Source organism: Chelonia mydas, chromosome 13, assembly GCF_015237465.2.
Source record: "Chelonia mydas isolate rCheMyd1 chromosome 13, rCheMyd1.pri.v2, whole genome shotgun sequence".
Taxonomy (NCBI): domain Eukaryota; kingdom Metazoa; phylum Chordata; order Testudines; family Cheloniidae; genus Chelonia; species Chelonia mydas.
The window spans coordinates 39,746,247-39,764,733 of record NC_051253.2 but is presented as its reverse complement, the minus strand read 5'-3'; the positions used below and the strand labels follow the sequence as shown (position 1 = coordinate 39,764,733).

Sequence of the window (18,487 nt, the reverse complement as noted above, 5' to 3'; positions counted from 1 at the left end):
TTGGCTAGTATGGAAGTCGAGCAGAATATTGACCAATGAGAGCAAAGAGGATGAGGGCGAGGCCAGGAGTGGGCTTTGCCCCTTTTCCGTACATGGGACGGAGACTAAGATAACGATTGGCTGAAGAACGTGTCACTCCCCGACCCTGCTCCAACTTTCCACTCTGACTGGCTTGTCATTCCCCCCGCCCAATAACAATTTTCCTTTCTGATTGGTTGAACAACTCATCAGAACTCGCCCTAGCCTATGGACCTCTGTGATTGGTTAAAGGTATTTTTTAGCACACCACCGCTCTGCTTTTGTCCTCATTGGTTGGCTGCCATATCTGTCACGTTCAAGTTTTATAAGCTGCAGTGGAGGAAGAGGCGGAATCAACTGTGTCTGATTGACTGAAAGAGCTCCATGGCGGCGGAATTGCATCCGGGGCCTGCGCCCTGACGCCTTCCCATTGGTCACAGTGGGGATAATGACGACTCTGTTTCCTCGCGTTGTCATTGGTGAGCGAAGGTTCTCGCGATCCTGCGGTAGGATCGGCTAGTGGCTAACGCGCGGGAGCGGGTAGGTCGTGCTTCCGCCAATCAGCGCCGGACCGCTGCCGTCCCGTAACGGCGATTGGCCGTTTTGAAACGGACCCTCTTAAATCAAGCACAGCCAGAGGCCGTTTCTCGGGTCGGGTGGGGCTAGAAAGGGATGGAGCTGGGAGGCCATGAGCGAAAGTGGCGGGGCAGAGGGCTAGGGGCTGAGATAGAGCCGGACGGGAGGGGCAATGGGCTGAGGACGGGGAGAGGCTGAGGGGGCAGGAGGGGGAGGGGCTGAGGTGGGAAGAGCCAGCCGTCCCCTCCGTCAGGGCCCGGCTCTGAGCGGTCTGGTCTTGGGGTGCAGACCCCTCCCCACGTAGAAGGGCAGGACTGGAAGGGGCCTCGAGAGGTCGTCTAGTCTAGTCCCCACACTCCTGGCAGGACTAAGTATTCTCTAGACCAGTTCTGACAGGGGCTTGTCCAACCTGCTCTTACAAATCCCCAAAGATGGAGTTCCCACAACCTCCCTGGGCAATTTATTCCAGCGCCTAACCACCCTGACAGGAGTTTTCTCATAATGTGTAACCTGAACCTCCCTTGCTGCAATTTAAGCCCATTGCTTCTTGTCCTATCCCCAGAGGTTAAGAAGAATAATTTTTCTCCCTGCTCTTTGTAACAACCTTTTATATACTTGAAAACTGTGATCATGTCCCCCCCTCAGTCTTCTCTTTTCCAGATTAAACAAACGCAATTTTTTCAATCTTCCCTCATAGGTCATGTTTTCTAGACCTTTAATCATTTTTTTTGTTCTTCTCTGGACTTTTTCCAATTTGTCCACATCTTTCCTGAACTGTGGCGCCCAGACCTGGATGCAATATTGCAGTTGTGCAACTCTGATTGTTCCTTCCTAAGTGGAGTACTTCGCATTTGTCCTTATTGATTTCATCCTATTTACTTCAGACCATTTCTCCAGTTTGTCCAGATAATTTTGAATTTTAATTCTATCCGCCAAAGCACTTACAACCCCTCCCATCTTGGTATTGTCTGCAAACTTTATAAGTGTACTCTCCATGCCGTTATCTAAATCATTGATGAAGATATTGAACAGAACAGGACCCAGAACCGATTCCCTGCAGGACCCCACTCATTATACCCTTCCAGCATGACTATGAACCACTGATAACTACTCTCTGGGAACGATTTTCCAACCAGTTATACACCCACCTTATAGTAGATCCATCTAGGTTGTATTTCCCTAGTTTGTTTATGAGACAGTCGTGTGAGACAGTATCAAAAGCCTTACTAAAGTCAAGATATACCACATCTACCGCTTCCCCCTATCTACAAGGCTTGTTACCCTATCAAAGAAAGCTATCAGGTTGGTTTGACCCAATTTGTTCTTGACAAATCCATGCTGACTGTTATTTATCACCTTATTATCTTCTCAGTGTTTGCAACTTGATTGCTTAATTATTTGCTCCATTATCTGTCTGGGTACAGATGTTAAGCTGACTGGTCTGTAATTCCCCGGGTTGTCCTTATTTCCCTTTTTGTAGATGGGCACTATATTTGCCCTTTTCCAGTTTTCTGGAATGTGTCCTGTCTTCCATGACTTTACAAAGATAATAGCTAATGGCTCAAATATCTCCTCAGTCAGCTCCTTGAGTATTCTAGGATGCATTTCATCAGGCCCTGGTGATTTGAGGACATCTAATTTGTCTAAGTAGTTTTTGACTTGTCCTTTCTGTATTTTAGACTCTGATCCGAGCTCATTTTCACTGGCATTCGCTATGCTAGACGTCCAATCGCCACCCACCTTCTTGGTGAAAACCAAAACAAAGAAATCATTAAGCACCTCTGCCATTTCCACATTTTCTGTTATTGTCTTTTCCCCCTTATTGAGTAGCCCACCTACTCTGTCCTTGGTCTTCCTCTTGCTTCTAATGTATGTGTAGAATGTTTTCTTGTTTCCTTTTATGTCCCTAGTTAGTTTGATCTCGTTTTGCCTTGGCTTTTCTAATTTTGTCCCTACACACTTGTGTTGTTTGTTTATATTCATCCTTTGTAATTTGACCAAGTTTCCACTTTTTGTAGGACTCTTTTTTGAGTTTTAAGAACATAAGAACGGCCATACTGGGTCAGACCAAAGGTCCATCAAGCCCAGTATCCAGTGATGAGCTGCCAAAATCTTAACAACCGGTTCCCTCCTCACCCCACGAGGGGGTCGTGGCCCACCCCCGCCCCTGGGATTCCTGCCCCATGCAACCCCCCCATGTTCCTTGATGACCCCCCTCCGGGACCCCTGCCCCATCCACCTCCCTCCCCTGACTGCCCCCAGAACAGGGCAGGAGGGTCTTGTGGGCCACTGTAGGGACCAGAGGGACCTGCTGGGGGGCGAGATGGGGAGTCCTGGCGGTGCTTACCTGGGGCAGCTCCCAGGAAGCAGCCGGCAGGTCCCTCTGGCTCCTAGAGGCAGGGTAGCATAGCTAGGGGGGGAGCAGCCCCTCCCGCTACCCATCACATCAAAAGTGGCGCCTTAGGCACCAACTCCCTGGGTGCTCCGGGGCTGGAGCACCCACGGGGAAAATTTGGTGGGTGCAGAGCACCCACCAGCAGCTCCCCGCCCTGCGCCTGGCCCCAGCTTGCCTCCGCCTCCTCCCCTGAACGAGCCGCCCCGCTATGTTTATCTGCCCTGCTCTGCTTCCCGCGAATCAGCTGTTCACACGGGAAGTCTGGGAGCGCTGAGAAGCAAGTGGCGGCTTCACGCTCAGGCCCAGGGAGGCGGAGGCGAGCTGGGGCGGGGAGCGGTTCCCCTGTGCGCCCCCCGAGTTACCTGCTGCAGTGCGAGCGGCCCTCCTCGCGCACCCCAGCTCACCTCTGCTCTGCCTCCGCCTCCCTGGGCCTGAGCGCGAAGCTGCCGCTTGCTTCTCAGCCCTCCCAGGCTTCCCGCGCGAACAGCTGATTTGCGGGAAACCTGGGGAGAGGCGGAGAAGAAGAGCGGGGCGGTGCGTTCAGGGGAGGAGGCAGAGCGGAGGTGAGGTGAGCTGGGGCCGGGCGGGGAGCTGCCAGTGGGTGCTCTGCACCCACCAAATTTTCCCTGTGGGTGCTCCAGCACTGGAGCACCCATGGAGTCAGCTCCTAAGGCGTCACTTTTGTCCGGTTGTTACATTTAGAAGCCCTTTTAGAACCGGTTGTCCCTCGATGGACAACCGGTTCTAAAAGGGCTTCTAAATGTAACAACCTGTTCCAGTGAACCAGCTCCAGCTCATCACTGCCAGTATCCTGTCCTCTGACAGTGGCCAATGGCAGGTGCTCCAAAGGGAATGAACAGACAGGTTATCATCAAGTGATCTGTGCGCTGTCTCCCAATCCCAACTTCCGGCAAACAGAGGCTAGGGACACCATTCCTGCTCATCCTGGCTAATAGCCATTGATGGACCTATCTTCCATGAATCTATCTAGCTCCCTTTTGAATCCCGTTATAGTACTGGCCTTCACAACACCCTCCGGCAAGGAGTTCCAGAGGTTGACAGTGCGTTGCATGAAAAAATACTTTGTTTTAAACCTGCTGCCTATTAATTTCATTTGGGGACGCCTTGCTCTTGTATTATGAGAAGGAGTAAATAACACTTCCTTATTTACTTTCTCTATACCACTCATGATTTTACAGATCTCGATCATATACCCCTTTAGTCGCCTCTTTTCCAAGCTGAAAAGTACCAGTCTTATTAATCTCTCCTCATACGGAAGCAGTTCTATATCCCTAATAATTTTTGTTGCCCTTTTCTAAACCTTTTCCAATTCCAGTAGATCTTTTTTGAGATGGGGTGACCACATCTGCATGCAGTATTCCAGGTGTGGGTGTACCATGGATTTATATAGAGACAATATGATATTTTCCATCTTATTATCTATACCTTTCTTGATGATTCCCAACATTTTGTTTGTCTGCCATTTTGTTGCCCAGTCACCCAGTTTTGTGAGATCCTTTTGTAGCTCTTCACAGTCTGCCTGGGACTTAACTATGTTGAGTAGTTTTGTATTATCTGCAAATTTTGCCACCTCACTGTTTACCCCTTTTTCCAGATAGTTTATGAATATGTTAAATAGGACTGGGCCCAGTCAGGGCCGGCTCTAGGATTTTTGCTGCCCCAAGCAAAAAAATTTTTGGCCGCCCCCACTTTTTTTTCATGCCCCTGGCTCCGCCCCAACTCTGCCTCTTCCTAACCCCTTCCCCAAATCCCCAGCCCCGCCTCCTCCCCCCGGGTCTGTCGCTTTTCCACCCCCCCATTGCTTCCTGCGGCTCCCCCACCCGCAACCCCCTGCCTTAGCTCACCTCCGCTCTGCCTGCTCCCCTGAACACGCTGCCGGTCTGCTTCTCCCCTCTCCCTCTCAGGTGAGGGAGAGGCAGTGCGTTCAGGGGAGCAGGCGGAGCGGAGGTGAGCGGGGCGGGAGCGCAGGAAGTAATGGGGGGGGGTAGAGGAACCACTCCCCGCCCCAGCTCACCTCTGCTTCACCACCGCTGCCTCCCCTGAGCGCGCCGCCGCTCGGCTTCTCCTCCCTCCCTCCCAGGCTTGCCGTGCCAAACAGCTGTTTCGCGCGCAGCAAGCCTGGGAGGGAGCGGGGAGAAGCGGAGTGGCGGCGGTGCACTCAGGGGAGCAGGTGGAGGCAGAGGGAAGGCGAGCTGGGGCGGTGGGGGCACATTTCTAAGGGCAGCATGGCCGACACCAGAATACTGCCCCTAGAAATGTGCTGCCCCAAGCACCTGCTTGTTTTGCTGGTACCTAAAGCTGGCCCTGGGCCCAGTACAGATCCCTAGGGGACACCACTGTTTACCTCTCTCCATTCTGAAAACTGACCATTTTTTCCTACCCTTTGTTTCCTATCTTTTAACCAGTTACCAATCCATGAGAGAATCTTCCCTCTTATCCCATGACTGCTTATTTTGCTTAAGAGCCTTTGGTGAGGGACCTTGTCAAAGGCTTTCTGAAAATCTAAATACACTATATCCACTGGATCTCCTTTGTCCGCATGTTTGTTGACCCCCTTGAAGAATTCTGCTAGATTGGTGAGGCATGATTTCCCTTTACAAAAGCCATGTTGACTATTTCCCAACAAATGATGTTCATCTTTGTGTCTGACAATTTTGTTCTTTACGATAGTTTCAACCAATTTGCCCGGTACTGAAGTGAGGCTTACCGGCCTGTAGTTGCCAGGGTCACCTCTGGAGCCCTTTTTAAACATTAGCTATCCTCCAGTCATTTGGTACAGAAACTGATTTAAATGGTAGGTTACAGATGACAGTTAGTAGTCCTGCAATTTCACATTTGAGTTCCTGCAGAACTCTTGGGTGAATACCATCAGGTTCTGGAGACTTATTACTGTTTAGTTCATCAATTTGTTCCAAAATCTCCTCTAATGACACCTCAATTTGGGACAGTTCCTCAGATCTGTCACCCAAAAAGAATGGCTCAGGTTTGGGAATCTCCCTCACATCCTCAACAGTGAAGACCAATACAAAGAATTCATTTAGTTTCTCCACAATGGCCTTATCGTCTTTGAGTGATCCTTTAGCATCTCGATCATCCAGTTACCCCAAGGTTAATACTCGCACCTTGTTCTTTCAGCAGTGGGATCTCCTTTGCACTCTCTCAAACTCCCCTGTTTGCGGTCCCCTGTTCGCTAGCTTGAACACAGAATCTGGGTGGCCAACTCTCCGTTGGGCAGGGGCTGCGCGAACACCCCATAGCCTACCACAGAGTCACCACCAGGGTGGCCTATGCTGCCCAACAGGGGAGAGACCCTTCAGGGGAAGGGAATTGGGATCCTCCCTATCCCACCCCAAAATTGTGGGGAGACCAGAGACCAATAAAGCTTCCTCCCTTCCCCATTCCCTGCGGGGAAGCCATGGCCCTTTGCACAGGAGAGGGGGGCTGCATGGAGTTGTATGAGACAGCAGTCTTAAGCAGGGAGCCAGCAGTGCTCCCCACTGCCAGGATGAATGAGGAGGAGTCTGCTCGGTGGGCAACACCAGTAGTAGATACATGCAGGGTTCAGTGCAGCTTTGAGCCATCTCAGACACTGTCCTCTGCAGGAATCCGCTGGCCTTCACTTCACAACAGCGCTATCTAGGTCCTGACACATGACCGCATCCCCTACCAACAGCACTCCCCAGATCCCCCCGATCACCACACAGTGCAGCTTATTCCAGGAGGACAGGGAGATTCAGAAGCAAAGGAGAACACATTTAGTGAGCACATGAGGGAGGCTGCTCCAGCCAGTGTAGGAGGAAGCCCTCACCTGCGCCGCCCCCCCCCCCCCCCCCGCAAGTGAGGAGGTGGCCAGTGTCAGTAAGCAGAGGTTAGTGACCTGGATTTTATTCAGACTGGTACATTTAATTGTATTTCCCTGACAGAGGGCTCTCTGACAGGAGACAGCAGCAGACCAGGATCCATGTTCGGTCTGTCTGCCATCCCCCTTTGTGGGACACATTTTACCCTCCCCCCGGTAGGAGGGATGAATGGTCTGGCTTGGAGGATTTCAGCCTGGCTGCTTCAGGCTCCCGCCACCCCAGCAGGAAGATTCTTTCCCAGAACTTCAAGCCCTGATTTGTCCTGGGGGTGGTGGTGGTGGTTGGTTTAAAAATAAGAATTTGGCAAGACAATGTGTGTGTGGGACCGGTGGTGCCACTGTGCAGCACTCAGGATGAGAGAGAGATGGGCAAAGGGGAGGCACTGCCAGAGGATAGACTGTTTCTCACATCACCCATCTCTGTGGCTGCTCATACCTGAGCTGGGGATGTGGCATGGACGTGGGTGCCTTTCTCTTTGTGCTCTGGGGCTCTCTCTTTCTCCCCAATGGGCACCATTTCGTTGCATTTCTGCTTTTGTTGGGGGTGGGTCTTTTTTCACTGGTGGGGATTTGGGTCTCTCTCTCTTCTCTCTCACACTCACTCACTTATAAGTTTGGATGAATATCTTCTCTGCTGCAGGTTGCTCCTATCCATCCATATCCACTCCTAGATCCTAGTCTAGTCTAGTGGTCTACGTTTTTTATACTTCGTCTGTTCAGTGTTGCCACCTCTCACAGTTTTATCGTGAGTCTCAAAATATTAAATAAAAAGAAAAGGAGTACTTGTGGCACCTTAGAGACTAACAAATTTATTTGAGCATAAGCTTTTGTGAACTACAGCTCACTTCATCGAATGCATACATAAATGTTAAAGCCCCAGCTCTTGAAATTATATGATGCTGTTCATTTAAAAGAGCATGATCACCCCCCACTTGCAGTGAAAAGCTGGAGCTCAAACCATAAAGGCAAAAAGACCTAAAATTTATTATTCATATGCCAATCTAATGATTTTTTGTGGCTTGACTCGGCCTGTCTCTTTGGTATTGAATTGCTTCTCCAAGAAGTTCTGAGTGACTGGAAGTCCCTGAGGGACCATATTTCCATATTTGGCTGCAGGGGGTAGAGCTGCTTCACAAAGGGAAGCAGAGAGCAAGGCCAAGCCCTGGCATTCAGACCGGAATCAAATGGAGGGACCTTGAAGTCCAAATGGGTTTCCACCACCTCACTGGGTATCTTACACAGTGGTCTGGGCCAGTGTCCACCCAGTGTCTCCATTCCTGTCTAATCTACTTGTGACCTTGACCCAAGACCTTGCATTTTAAGTGATTTCCGAGTTCTGTCCGCACATCTTTGAGGAGCAGGATGTACAGCAGAGGATCCAGGACATTGCCCAGAGTGGTGAGGCACAGTGCTGCCTGACTGTAAATGAAGAGGTTTGTCTCAAAGAGGCAGAGACCTTCATTATTCTGAACCATCTCCCTCTGGTATTTGTAGAAGGAGGTCACCTGGTAAGGAACACAAAGCAGGAAGAAGGAGATGATGATGAGGGAGATGAAGCTGTAGATTTGCCTCTTTGTCTCCCGCTCCAGCGATGGCAGCTGCCTGAGCTTGTGCAGCACCCGGAGGTAGAAGAAGCCCATGAAGAAGCAGGGTAGGAAGAAGGACAAAGCCATGGTGGCCATCTTAAAACTTGCATAGTACGTGCCCAGTGGGTAACCCTCATAGCAGCGCCCTGCTTCTGGCTCCTTCCGCAGTAGCCCAGTCCCCACGGAGCAGATGCCGAGCACCAACACCCACGCTGTGGCGCTGACCTTGGTGGCACCGTGTATTGTCTGTAGCCCACGGAACCACAGGGGATGGACCACACCTATGTAGCGCTCCATGGCAATGAGGCACAGGAAGCCATTCTTGGCATAGAAGTTGGTGATAAAGCCCAGGCTGACTGCCACGCAGGCCCCAGCCCCCAAATCCCAGTTGTGATCCCAGTAGCTATAGTAGATCCAGAAGGGCAGCGTCAGGGTCTGCAGCAGGTCAGCTACCACCAGGTTCAGCATATAGACAGAGAGGACGATAGACTTGTTTATCTGGGACACCAGGGTCCAAAGTGCCAGGCAGTTCAGTGGCAAGCCAGCCCCAACTACCACAGAGTAGACAGGGATGAGGAAGTATTTGGTGGTGTTAAAGGCCATTGGGCAGGGCGAGGCCATGGTATTCACCTTACCCAGCAGAGTCAGTGATTGTTACCAAATGCCTTAGTTGCCATCCTGCATGGAAGGGAACACAGTCCCCTGTCTTCAGGGTCACTGTCCTACAGTGGGGGCTACATCCAGTTCTCCAGGGTGACTGTCTCACAAGGGGAACACGGTCACTCCACTTACTCCCAAGCTGCACTCCTCAAAGAGTCTGTAAAAGACAGAAAAACTGAGTGCTACAGGGAAAAAGCAAGGCAGCCCAAGCACCTAACTGTCCTTGATTCCTTGCTCCCTTTATCAAACAGATAGGGCTGGGATTTCACTGCCTAGTAACCCTGTGTTGGGATCTGAGCTAGAGAAAAAGCCTGAAACTAAGGCTTTAAACTTCTCCTTGTTTGTGCAAACACTGCAGCGAAGCTGGGCTGTCTGGCCAGGAAGCAGTCACAACTTCCTGTCCTCCTGACAGGCCAATTATGCTCTTAAGCAAGGAAAGTCCACCACAAACTCCCAACAAACTAAATGCAAACAAAAGTGATGAACCTTGGCTCTTGGTGCAAGGCCTCCATTTTGACAAAGCTTTTCCACTTTTATCATATGACCTTTAAAGGAACCACTCCCCCCAACCTCAAGCAGAGCTTCCCACAACTGTGGAAGTGAGAAAAGCTGAAGACTCAGTGAAATCCCCTAGGGACCTTGCTTTGCCAAATAATGAACTTGGGAATTACTTGAACACTGTGATGATTTGTGCCAGTATCAGAAAGAAAAGGCTCATCAAGAGTCACAGGCCAGGGCTAAAATCAAGGACAGCTAGGAATTGGCTCCAAAAATTGCACCATGCATGGGTCAAATACATCTCAGAACCCCCCCCCCCCCCCCCCCCCCCCCCCCCCGAGTCCCTTTTCCAACCTTTTTCAGCAAAGGGGCTTTGGACCCCATTCACCATTGCGTTGCCCCTTGTGTCATTATTTACAGTAGTGCAAAATGCCACCTTTTGGATTCAATAGCATTTCACGCCCACTTTGCATTGGTGTTAACTGATACCCCAAGATGCAAGGCTCCTTATGTGTAAAGCACCTAGTGCACTTTTTGGTTGTTGTGCAAATAACGCAGTAAGGATATAGACAAATGCACACTCAGACTTATCGCTCCACCATCATTTGTAAGCACCACACTCTCAATGCCAGGGCCACTGAGACTGTGTGCATAAAAGGAACAGCCTGGGATACATGGAAGGAGCCTTTGAATGTAAGGAAAGGACCAGGTTCAGTTCAAACACAGGAAATTGTGCCTGACCCACATATGGCAGCAGAATTGGTGGGGTGCAGAGCGATGAATGAGAGCTATAGAATGACCACAAATGGGGTCACATTACACAATAACCCAGACTGCTCCAGAAACGCTCAACTCTTCAGTCTGATTCATTTGCAATTTAGATACCGGGGCTGGGATTTTCAAAGAGCGTAAGGAAGTTAGACATCCAGAGTCCATTGACAATAGGAGTTGGGTGCCTAACTCACCTAGGGCTGGTCTACATATAAATTTGCACTGAAATAATTAAATCAGATACAGGGCCGGCTCTAGGCACCAGCAAAACAAGCAGGTGCTTGGGGCGGCACATTTCTAGGGGCGGCATTCCGGCGTCGGCCATGCCACCCCTAGAAATGTGCCCCCGCTGCCCCAGCTCGCCTCTGCTCCGCCTCTACCTGCTCCCCTGAGCGTGCTGCCACTGCTCCGCTTCTCCCCCCTCCCTCCCAGGCTTGCCGCGCACAAAACAGCTGTTTGGCGCAGCAAGCCTGGGAGGGAAGGAGGAGAAGCCGAGCGGCGGCACGCTCGGGGGAGGCAGCGGTGGTGGAGTGGAGGTTAGCTGGGGTGGGGAGTGGTTCCTCTACCCCCCCCATTACTTCCTGCACTCCCCCACCCACCCTCGCTCATCTCCGCTCCTCCTGCTCTCCTGAACGTGCTGCCTCTCCCTAGGGAGAAGTGGAGTGGCGGCGTGTTCAGGGGAGCAGGCGGACCAGAGGTGAGCTAGGGCGGGGAGTTGCAGGGGGGGAGCCGCAGGAAGCAATGGGGGGGTGGAAATGTGGCACAACCGGGGGGAGGAGGCGGGGCCGGGGATTTGGGGAAGGGGTTTGGAAGGGGCAGAGTTGGGGCGGAGCCGGGGGCAGGGGGGCACGAAAAAAAAGGGGCGGCCAAAAATTTTTTTGCTTGGGGTGGCAAAAATCCTAGATCCGGCCCTGATCAGATATAATTCACCACTCTTGTTGTTTCAGTGCAAGTCTGTGTGTGGATACTCATTTCGGTTCAAGAGTGCCCTACAGCAATTTAATACAATTTTTTATTCTAAAATAAAAGTGTGTCCACACACAGACTTGAACTGAGATAGCAAAAGGGGTGAATTACAATTGATTTAATCATTTTGATGAAGGTTTGTATGTAGAACCAGCCCTAAGGGTCCTTTGAAAACTGCAGCCTAACATGAATGGGGCTGTATAAGTGCTCTCTCTGAGTGTCTGTGATCTATTTATTTGTATTATGGTAAGACCTAGCATTCCCAGATGGGATCAGGGCCATACTATGCTAGGCATCATACAAACACATAGTAACAAACCCGAAGAGCACACAATGTAAACAGATCAAGAGTGGGTGATATTATTCCCATGTTTCACGCTGGGAACTGAGGCACCACCAAATAAATGGTCATATTTTCAAAAGAGCTCAGCACTCAACTTGTGAAACTCTGGCCTCTTCATCTGGGGACCGGAGTGGGAGCTGAGCTACTTTGAAAATCTGAGAGCAGAATCAGGTCTTGAGTTTAGATCAGCAGGCAGCATTTTCACTGAAAGTCAGCTCAGGTTGTCTCATAGACTTTTTGTCTAAGCTGACCTATAAAATGTAAGCACATCACCCTGCGGCTGCAGCACCAAGATACTATTTAGTACACCATCCTCAGACCCAAAAGATTAGGAATACAGCTTGTGGTGAAAATGCCATTTCACTTTAGCTTTCAGTGTAGAATTGGAAACAGTTACCCTTTAGCTCAGCCCTGCACTACCTGTTATACCTCTCAATTTGTCTTAGCTCAGTCATGCAGTAGTGGCAACTTGCTCCATTTTTTATTTTATTGTATTACACTCTGAGGTCAGGATTATGTTCCTTGGTTAAAAGTAGTCAAGGACCTTACAGCACTGCAATGGATAGTGATAGCATCCAGCATATCTTGAATAAGCCTGGCTTAGTAAAGGGGACACCCAATCCTGTGACAGGCACATATGACTGTGTACCTCATGAAGAAAAGTGACGGTAAACTGCAACTTAAAAACAGCTCACTGAAAAATTAAATGGGAGGCAGGGGGATTGAGGAATGGGCTATTGGACCTTTTGGAGATATGGACATGAATATATATGGCTAAGAGGGAGTTTCAGAAATGATACAGTGTTGAATGTGGGAGGGAGGGAGCCAGAGAAAGCTCACATACTTAGAAAGGTTTCAGAGTAGCAGCCGTGTTAGTCTGTATCCGCAAAAAGAAAAGGAGGACTTGTGGCACCTTAGAGACTAACAAATTTATTTGAGCATAAGCTTTCGTGAGCTACAGCTCACTTCATCAGAATGCATCCGATGAAGTGAGCTGTAGCTCACAAAAGCTTATGCTCAAATAAATGTTAGTCTCTAAGGTGCCACAAGTCCTCCTTTTCTTTATACTTAGAAAGCTTTCTCATTTTGTAAAACTAATCAGCATCAGTTCAAAACATTTGTACCAAATGGTCATCTCCATAAACTTTGCTTGTGTGTTCTCCTAAGCAAGGATCCTGGCTCTCCCACGCCATGGCTCTTCCATGTCTGTATGTGCTCTAATTTGCATTTGCTTCCTCTGGAGAGTTTATTAAGTGTGAATGTCCCAGTGTTTCTTTCCTGTACCCAAAAACAGTGTTAGTAGCACACCACAGCCCTTGGTAAATTGTTTGTGTTTTTTTTAAACAGGAAGGGTCATTATTTATGCCATATTTCCAGTCTGAATTTGGCTAGCTTCAATTTCCAGCATTCGGTTGGGTTATACCATTCTCTGCTAGATGAAGAGCCTATTATGAAATATTTGTTCCCCATGTAGGTACTTACAGACTGTAATCAAGTCACCCCTTAACCTTTTCTTTGTTAAACTGTATAGATTGAGCACGAGATTATCACTATAAGCGTGTTTTCTAATCATTCTCATGGCTCCTCTCTGAACCCTCTCCAATCTATCATCGAGAGGTCATCTAGTCCAGTCCCCTGCACTCATGGCAGGACTAAGTATTATCTAGACCATTCCTGACAGGTATTTGTCTAACCTGCTCTTAAAAATCTCCAATGATGGAGATTCCACAATCTCCCTAGGCAATTTATTCCAGCGCTTTCACCACCCTGGCAGTTAGGAAGTTTTTCCTAATGTCCAACTTAAACTGCCCTTGCTACAATTTAAGCTCATTGCTTCTTGTCCTCTCCTCAGAGGTTAAGAAGAACAATTCTTCTCCCTCCTCCTTGTAACAACCTTTTTTGTACTTTAAACTGTTATGTCCCCTCAAGACTAAACAAACTCAATCTTCCCTCATAGGTCATGTTTTCTAGTCCTTTAATAATTTTTGTTGCTCTTCTCTGGACTTTTTCCAATAGTTGTCCACATCTTTCCTGAAATGTGTTACCCAGAACTTGACACAAGACTCCAGTTGAGGCCTAATCAGCACGAAGTAGAGTGGAAGAATTACTTCTCGTGTCTTGCTTACAACACTCCTCCTAATACAGCCCAGAATGAGGTTTGCTTTTTTTTGCAACAGCGTTACACTGTTGACTCATATTTAGCTTGTGGTCCAGTATGACCCCCCCTAGATCCCTTTCCACAGTACTCCTTTCTAGGCAGTCATTTCCCATTTTGTATATGTGCAACTGATTGTTCCTTCCTAAGTGGCATACTTTGCATTTGTCCTTATTGAATTACATCCTATTTACTTCAGACCATTTCTCCAGTTTGTCCAGATCATTTTGAATTTTAATCCTATCTTCCAATGCACTTGCAACCCTGTAAACTTTATAAGTGTACTCTCTATGCCATTATCTAAATCACTGATTAGGATATTGAATAGAACCGGACCCAGAACTGATCCCTGCGGGACCCCACTTGTTAGGCCCTTCCAGCATGACTGTGAACCATTGATAACTACTCTCTGGGAATGGAGTACTTGTGGCACCTTAGAGACTAACCAATTTATTTGAGCATGAGCTTTCGTGAGCTACAGCTCACTTCATCGGATGCACAAGTACTCCTTTTCTTTTTGCGAATACAGACTGACACGGCTGTTACTCTGAAACATCTCTGGGAATGGTTTTCCAACCAGTTATGCACCCACCTTACAGTAGCTCCATCTGGGTTGTATTTCCCTACTTTGTATATGAGAAGGTCATGTGAGACAGTATCAAAAGCTTTACTAAAGTCAAGATATACCACATCTATCACTTCCCCCTAACTACAAGGCTTGCTACCCTGTCAAAGAAAGCTATCAGGTTGGTTTGACAGGATTTCTTGACAAATCCATGCTGATGGTTACTTATCACCTTATTATCTTCTAGATCAGGGTGGGCAAACTAGGGGACGGAGGCTGCGTCCGGCCCTTCAGACATTTTAATCTGGCCCTTGAGCACCCACCAGAGAGCAGGGTCTGGGGCTTGCCCTGCTGCATACATATCGTGACTCCATGTGGCTCCCGGAAGCAGTGGCACGACCCCCCTCCAGCTCCTACACATAGGGGCAGCCAAGGGGCTCAGCATGTTGCCCCCGCCCCAAGTGCCACCCCCACAGGTCCCATTGTCCAGGAACCACAGCCAATGGGAGCTGCAGGGGCAGCGCCTGCGGACAGGGCAGTGTGCAGAGCTGCCTGGCTGGCCTCTGCGTAGGAGCCGGAGAGGGGACATGCTGCTTCTGAGAGCTGCTTGAGGTAAGCGCTGCCCAGAGCTTGCACCCCGACCCCCTCCCATGTCCCAACCCCCTGCCCCAGCCCATCTCTCCCTCGTGCCCTCCGAACCCCTTGATCCCAGCCCGGAGCACCCTTCTGCACCCCAAACCCTCATCCTCAGCTCCATCCCAAAGCCTGCACCCCCAGCCAGAGCCCTCACCCCGCCCCAGCCCGGAGCCCCCTCCCGCACACTGAACTCCTCATTTCTGGACCCACCGCAGAGCCTGACCCCTCCAGACGGAGCCCTCAGCCCCTCCTGTACCCCAACCCCCAATTTCGTGAGCATTCATGGCCCACCATACAATTTCCATACCCAGATGTGGCCCTCGGGCCAAAAAGTTTGCCTGTCCCTTTCTAAATATTTGCATATTGATTGCTTAATTTTTTGCTCCATTATCTTTCTGGATACAGAAGTTAAGCTGACTGGTCTGTAATTCCGCGGATTGTCCTTATGTCTCTTTTTATAGATGGGCACTATATTTGCCCTTTTCCAGTCTTCTGGAATGTCTCCCGTCTTCCATGACTTTTCAGAGATAATCGCTAATGGCTCAGCTATCTCCTCAGTCAGCTCCTTGCGTATTCTAGGATGTATTTCATCAGGCCCTGGTGACTTGAAGAACTTGTCTAAGTAATTTTTAACTTGTTCTTTCCCTATTTTAGCCTCTGATCCTATCAACATCCTTCTTGAATTCTGGACATCTGAACTGGATAAAGTATTCCAGCTGGGGTCACACCAGTGCCGAATACAGAGTTAAAATAACGTCTCTACTCCTACTTGAGATTCACTTGTTTTCGCACCCAAGAATTGCATTAGCCCTTTTGGCCATAGCATCACTTATATTCAGCTGGTCAACCATGACCCCTAAATCTTTTTCAATCTCACTGCTTCCCAGGAAAGACTCTCCCGTCCTGTAAGTATTGCCTCCATTCTTTGTTCCTAGATGTATATATTTACATTTAATCATATTAAAATGTATAGTGTTTGCTTGTGCCTAGGTTCCAGATGAAGGGACAGGATTTTATAATTGTACTATAAGAATAGAGGTACTAATGTATGTCTTGATTTCATTTTACCAGCCACCCTTTTTGAACAGCAGAAAGGAATGACCCTCTGGGACATTGGTAGGAACGCATCTGACAGACTGCCAGTGTCTGTACTGATGTTAAGGCAGGGACAGACCAGAACAATCCTTATGACTGATTATAGTCACCCTTTTGTTTTAGGATAAGTTATAATGTCTACTATGGTTTCCTATATGTATTACAAATTAGGCACTCTAGTTAAATATACATTTATTTGTTTTAAGGTTTAGTGACTAAAAGACAGGATCTTGTATTGCGTCTATGTTAATTAGATTAAAGGAATGTTAAAGGCCTGAGCCACAATGTAAACTGCTTTGACCACAAGATTTAGTGAAGTTTAATTTACAATGTATTCTGCTGAATATAAAATACTGCTGTCTTCTCTGTGAGAGATTGATTGTGTGAATGAGGAATGCATGCATCAGGAAAAGATAAGGTGTGAAAGCCATCACAAATGTCCAGATGGTCAAGTAAAAGCGAGAGACTTGGGAACACCAGGAGACAATCAGAAAACATCCATTGTATCCGATGCTAAACATGTTAGCAGCATTGACGACCTCGGATACAACAAATAGGAGATAACGATGGGAAGCCCGACAATAACCATCAAATGATAACAGCAGAAAACCCCAATATTAACACCACTTAAGGAATAATGATTACAGGTTTCAGAGTAACAGCCGTGTTAGTCTGTATTCGTAAAAAGAAAAGGAGTACTTGTGGCACCTTAGAGACTAACCAGTTTATTTGAGCATGAGCTCATGAACATGGTCTCTGTGTGTATATAATGTCTTCTGCAGTTTCCACGATATGCTATGCATCCGATGAAGTGAGCTGTAGCTCACGAAAGCTCATGCTCAAATAAACTGGTTAGTCTCTAAGGTGCCACAAGTACTCCTTTTCTTTTTAATGATTACAGGATGACATTGCAAAATGCATGGACTCAAATGGGAATTTACAACTATAAAGATGGGGTTCACTCTGGATTCAGTCCTGCAAAACCTCGGAGCATCAGATCGTGACCGACAGAACCCAGCTCCTCACTCGTGTTCAATCTAACTGGCCATTAGATTGACTTGAGCTACAACAGACCGTTAACTATAAAAACATCAACTGGCAGGACTGTGTGCATGTGTAGTATGTGTGTGTGACTGAAAGGCATATACTAACTGTTGAATTTTCAATAAATATGGTGTATTTGCCTTCACTGCTATAAAAGATCCCGTGTGCTTTGTATAGCGTAACACAGATACAGATTGCTCTGTATCAGTGAGCAGCCTGCACTGGACCCATAGCACAGCTGTCTGAAATGGAATGGAGCCTTCACTTAAAGAGCTTCACATCCCAAAAACAGCACTTTATAAATGAATGAAAGACCCTCCTACTGCCACTCTGTCAGAGCTGTGTAGCCTGACACCTGGGTAGGAGCTATGCCCATGATACCAGTACTTGTAACCCTCCTCTCCAATTCCACCCCCTTTGTTTGCTGCTCTCACCTGTTGGTCCTTGCCTTGGGTTTAGGCTGGCAGCTCTTTGGAGCAGATAGTGCTTGCTGCTACAGCCCCCCCCCCCCCATCCTTGGAGGTGGATAGATAAGTTATAAATGCAGTAATTAGATAGCAGGAGAGTGAATAAGGAAAAATAGAGTTGGTCAGGTAAAGGCATCTTAGGTAAGTAAAATCAATCAATAAAGCACTCACCATAGGGTTGTGCTGCCATGTTAGGGCTCACTGACACCCTAGCTCCTCTGTCTCTGAGTCAACGTGTCTTGGAGGAGTCAGACACTCAGCAGCTGTGGTTTAGTTATGTGACATTTACTCTCTGCAGATAGAAATGTCTGAGCGAGGCAGGCGCTAACCACAAAGTCTGCTTGAATACGTGTCAGTGAAGGGCACATGCTAAGCATAGGCTGGGAACTTCAGCCCACACTGAAGACTGCCATAGCTTAAACTGATGGAGGAACCAAATTCAACCCCATGAGTGACTGATAGAGGGAGAAAGTGGGATCTTGAGGGGTCGCGCTTCAGCAAAAGTCATTTGCATAAAGGCCAAGTAGAACCATGACCCTCAAACTCTGAGGCTGTCTCCTCTGAGATGAGCAGCGTCTCAGGAAGTCAGGGAATGAGATAGAGGCACTAATTCCAGTCCCGTCCCAGGGAGGTGGTTAATGGATTTTGGGGATTTCCCCTCTAGGGGTGTCATCTCTGATCCAGCCCAAGTCAGGGGGACAGGTTGGCTTAGGGGGATGGGAAATGGGATACAAGGCTTTTCCCTCTAGTGTGTGCCAGTACCAATGAAGCCCCAGGTCAGCCAAGTCCTTCCCAGTGGAAGCTCTTAAGTTACCTGTCGGTTGGTAGGTCT

At 48.5% G+C, this 18,487-nt stretch overlaps 1 protein-coding gene across 1 annotated transcript; it reads right to left on the bottom strand.

The window, feature by feature from the left end:
* Positions 1-6,899: 6,899 nt before the first annotated feature.
* Positions 6,900-17,954, bottom strand: LOC102935561 (G-protein coupled receptor 4). Its single transcript, XM_007071402.4, has 2 exons — positions 17,827-17,954; positions 6,900-9,272 (listed from the first exon to the last, which is right to left on the bottom strand). Exon 2 carries the CDS (start codon positions 9,074-9,076, stop codon positions 8,156-8,158), a length of 921 nt encoding a protein of 306 aa, XP_007071464.3. The 5' UTR covers positions 9,077-9,272; positions 17,827-17,954; the 3' UTR covers positions 6,900-8,155.
* Positions 17,955-18,487: the final 533 nt, after the last annotated feature.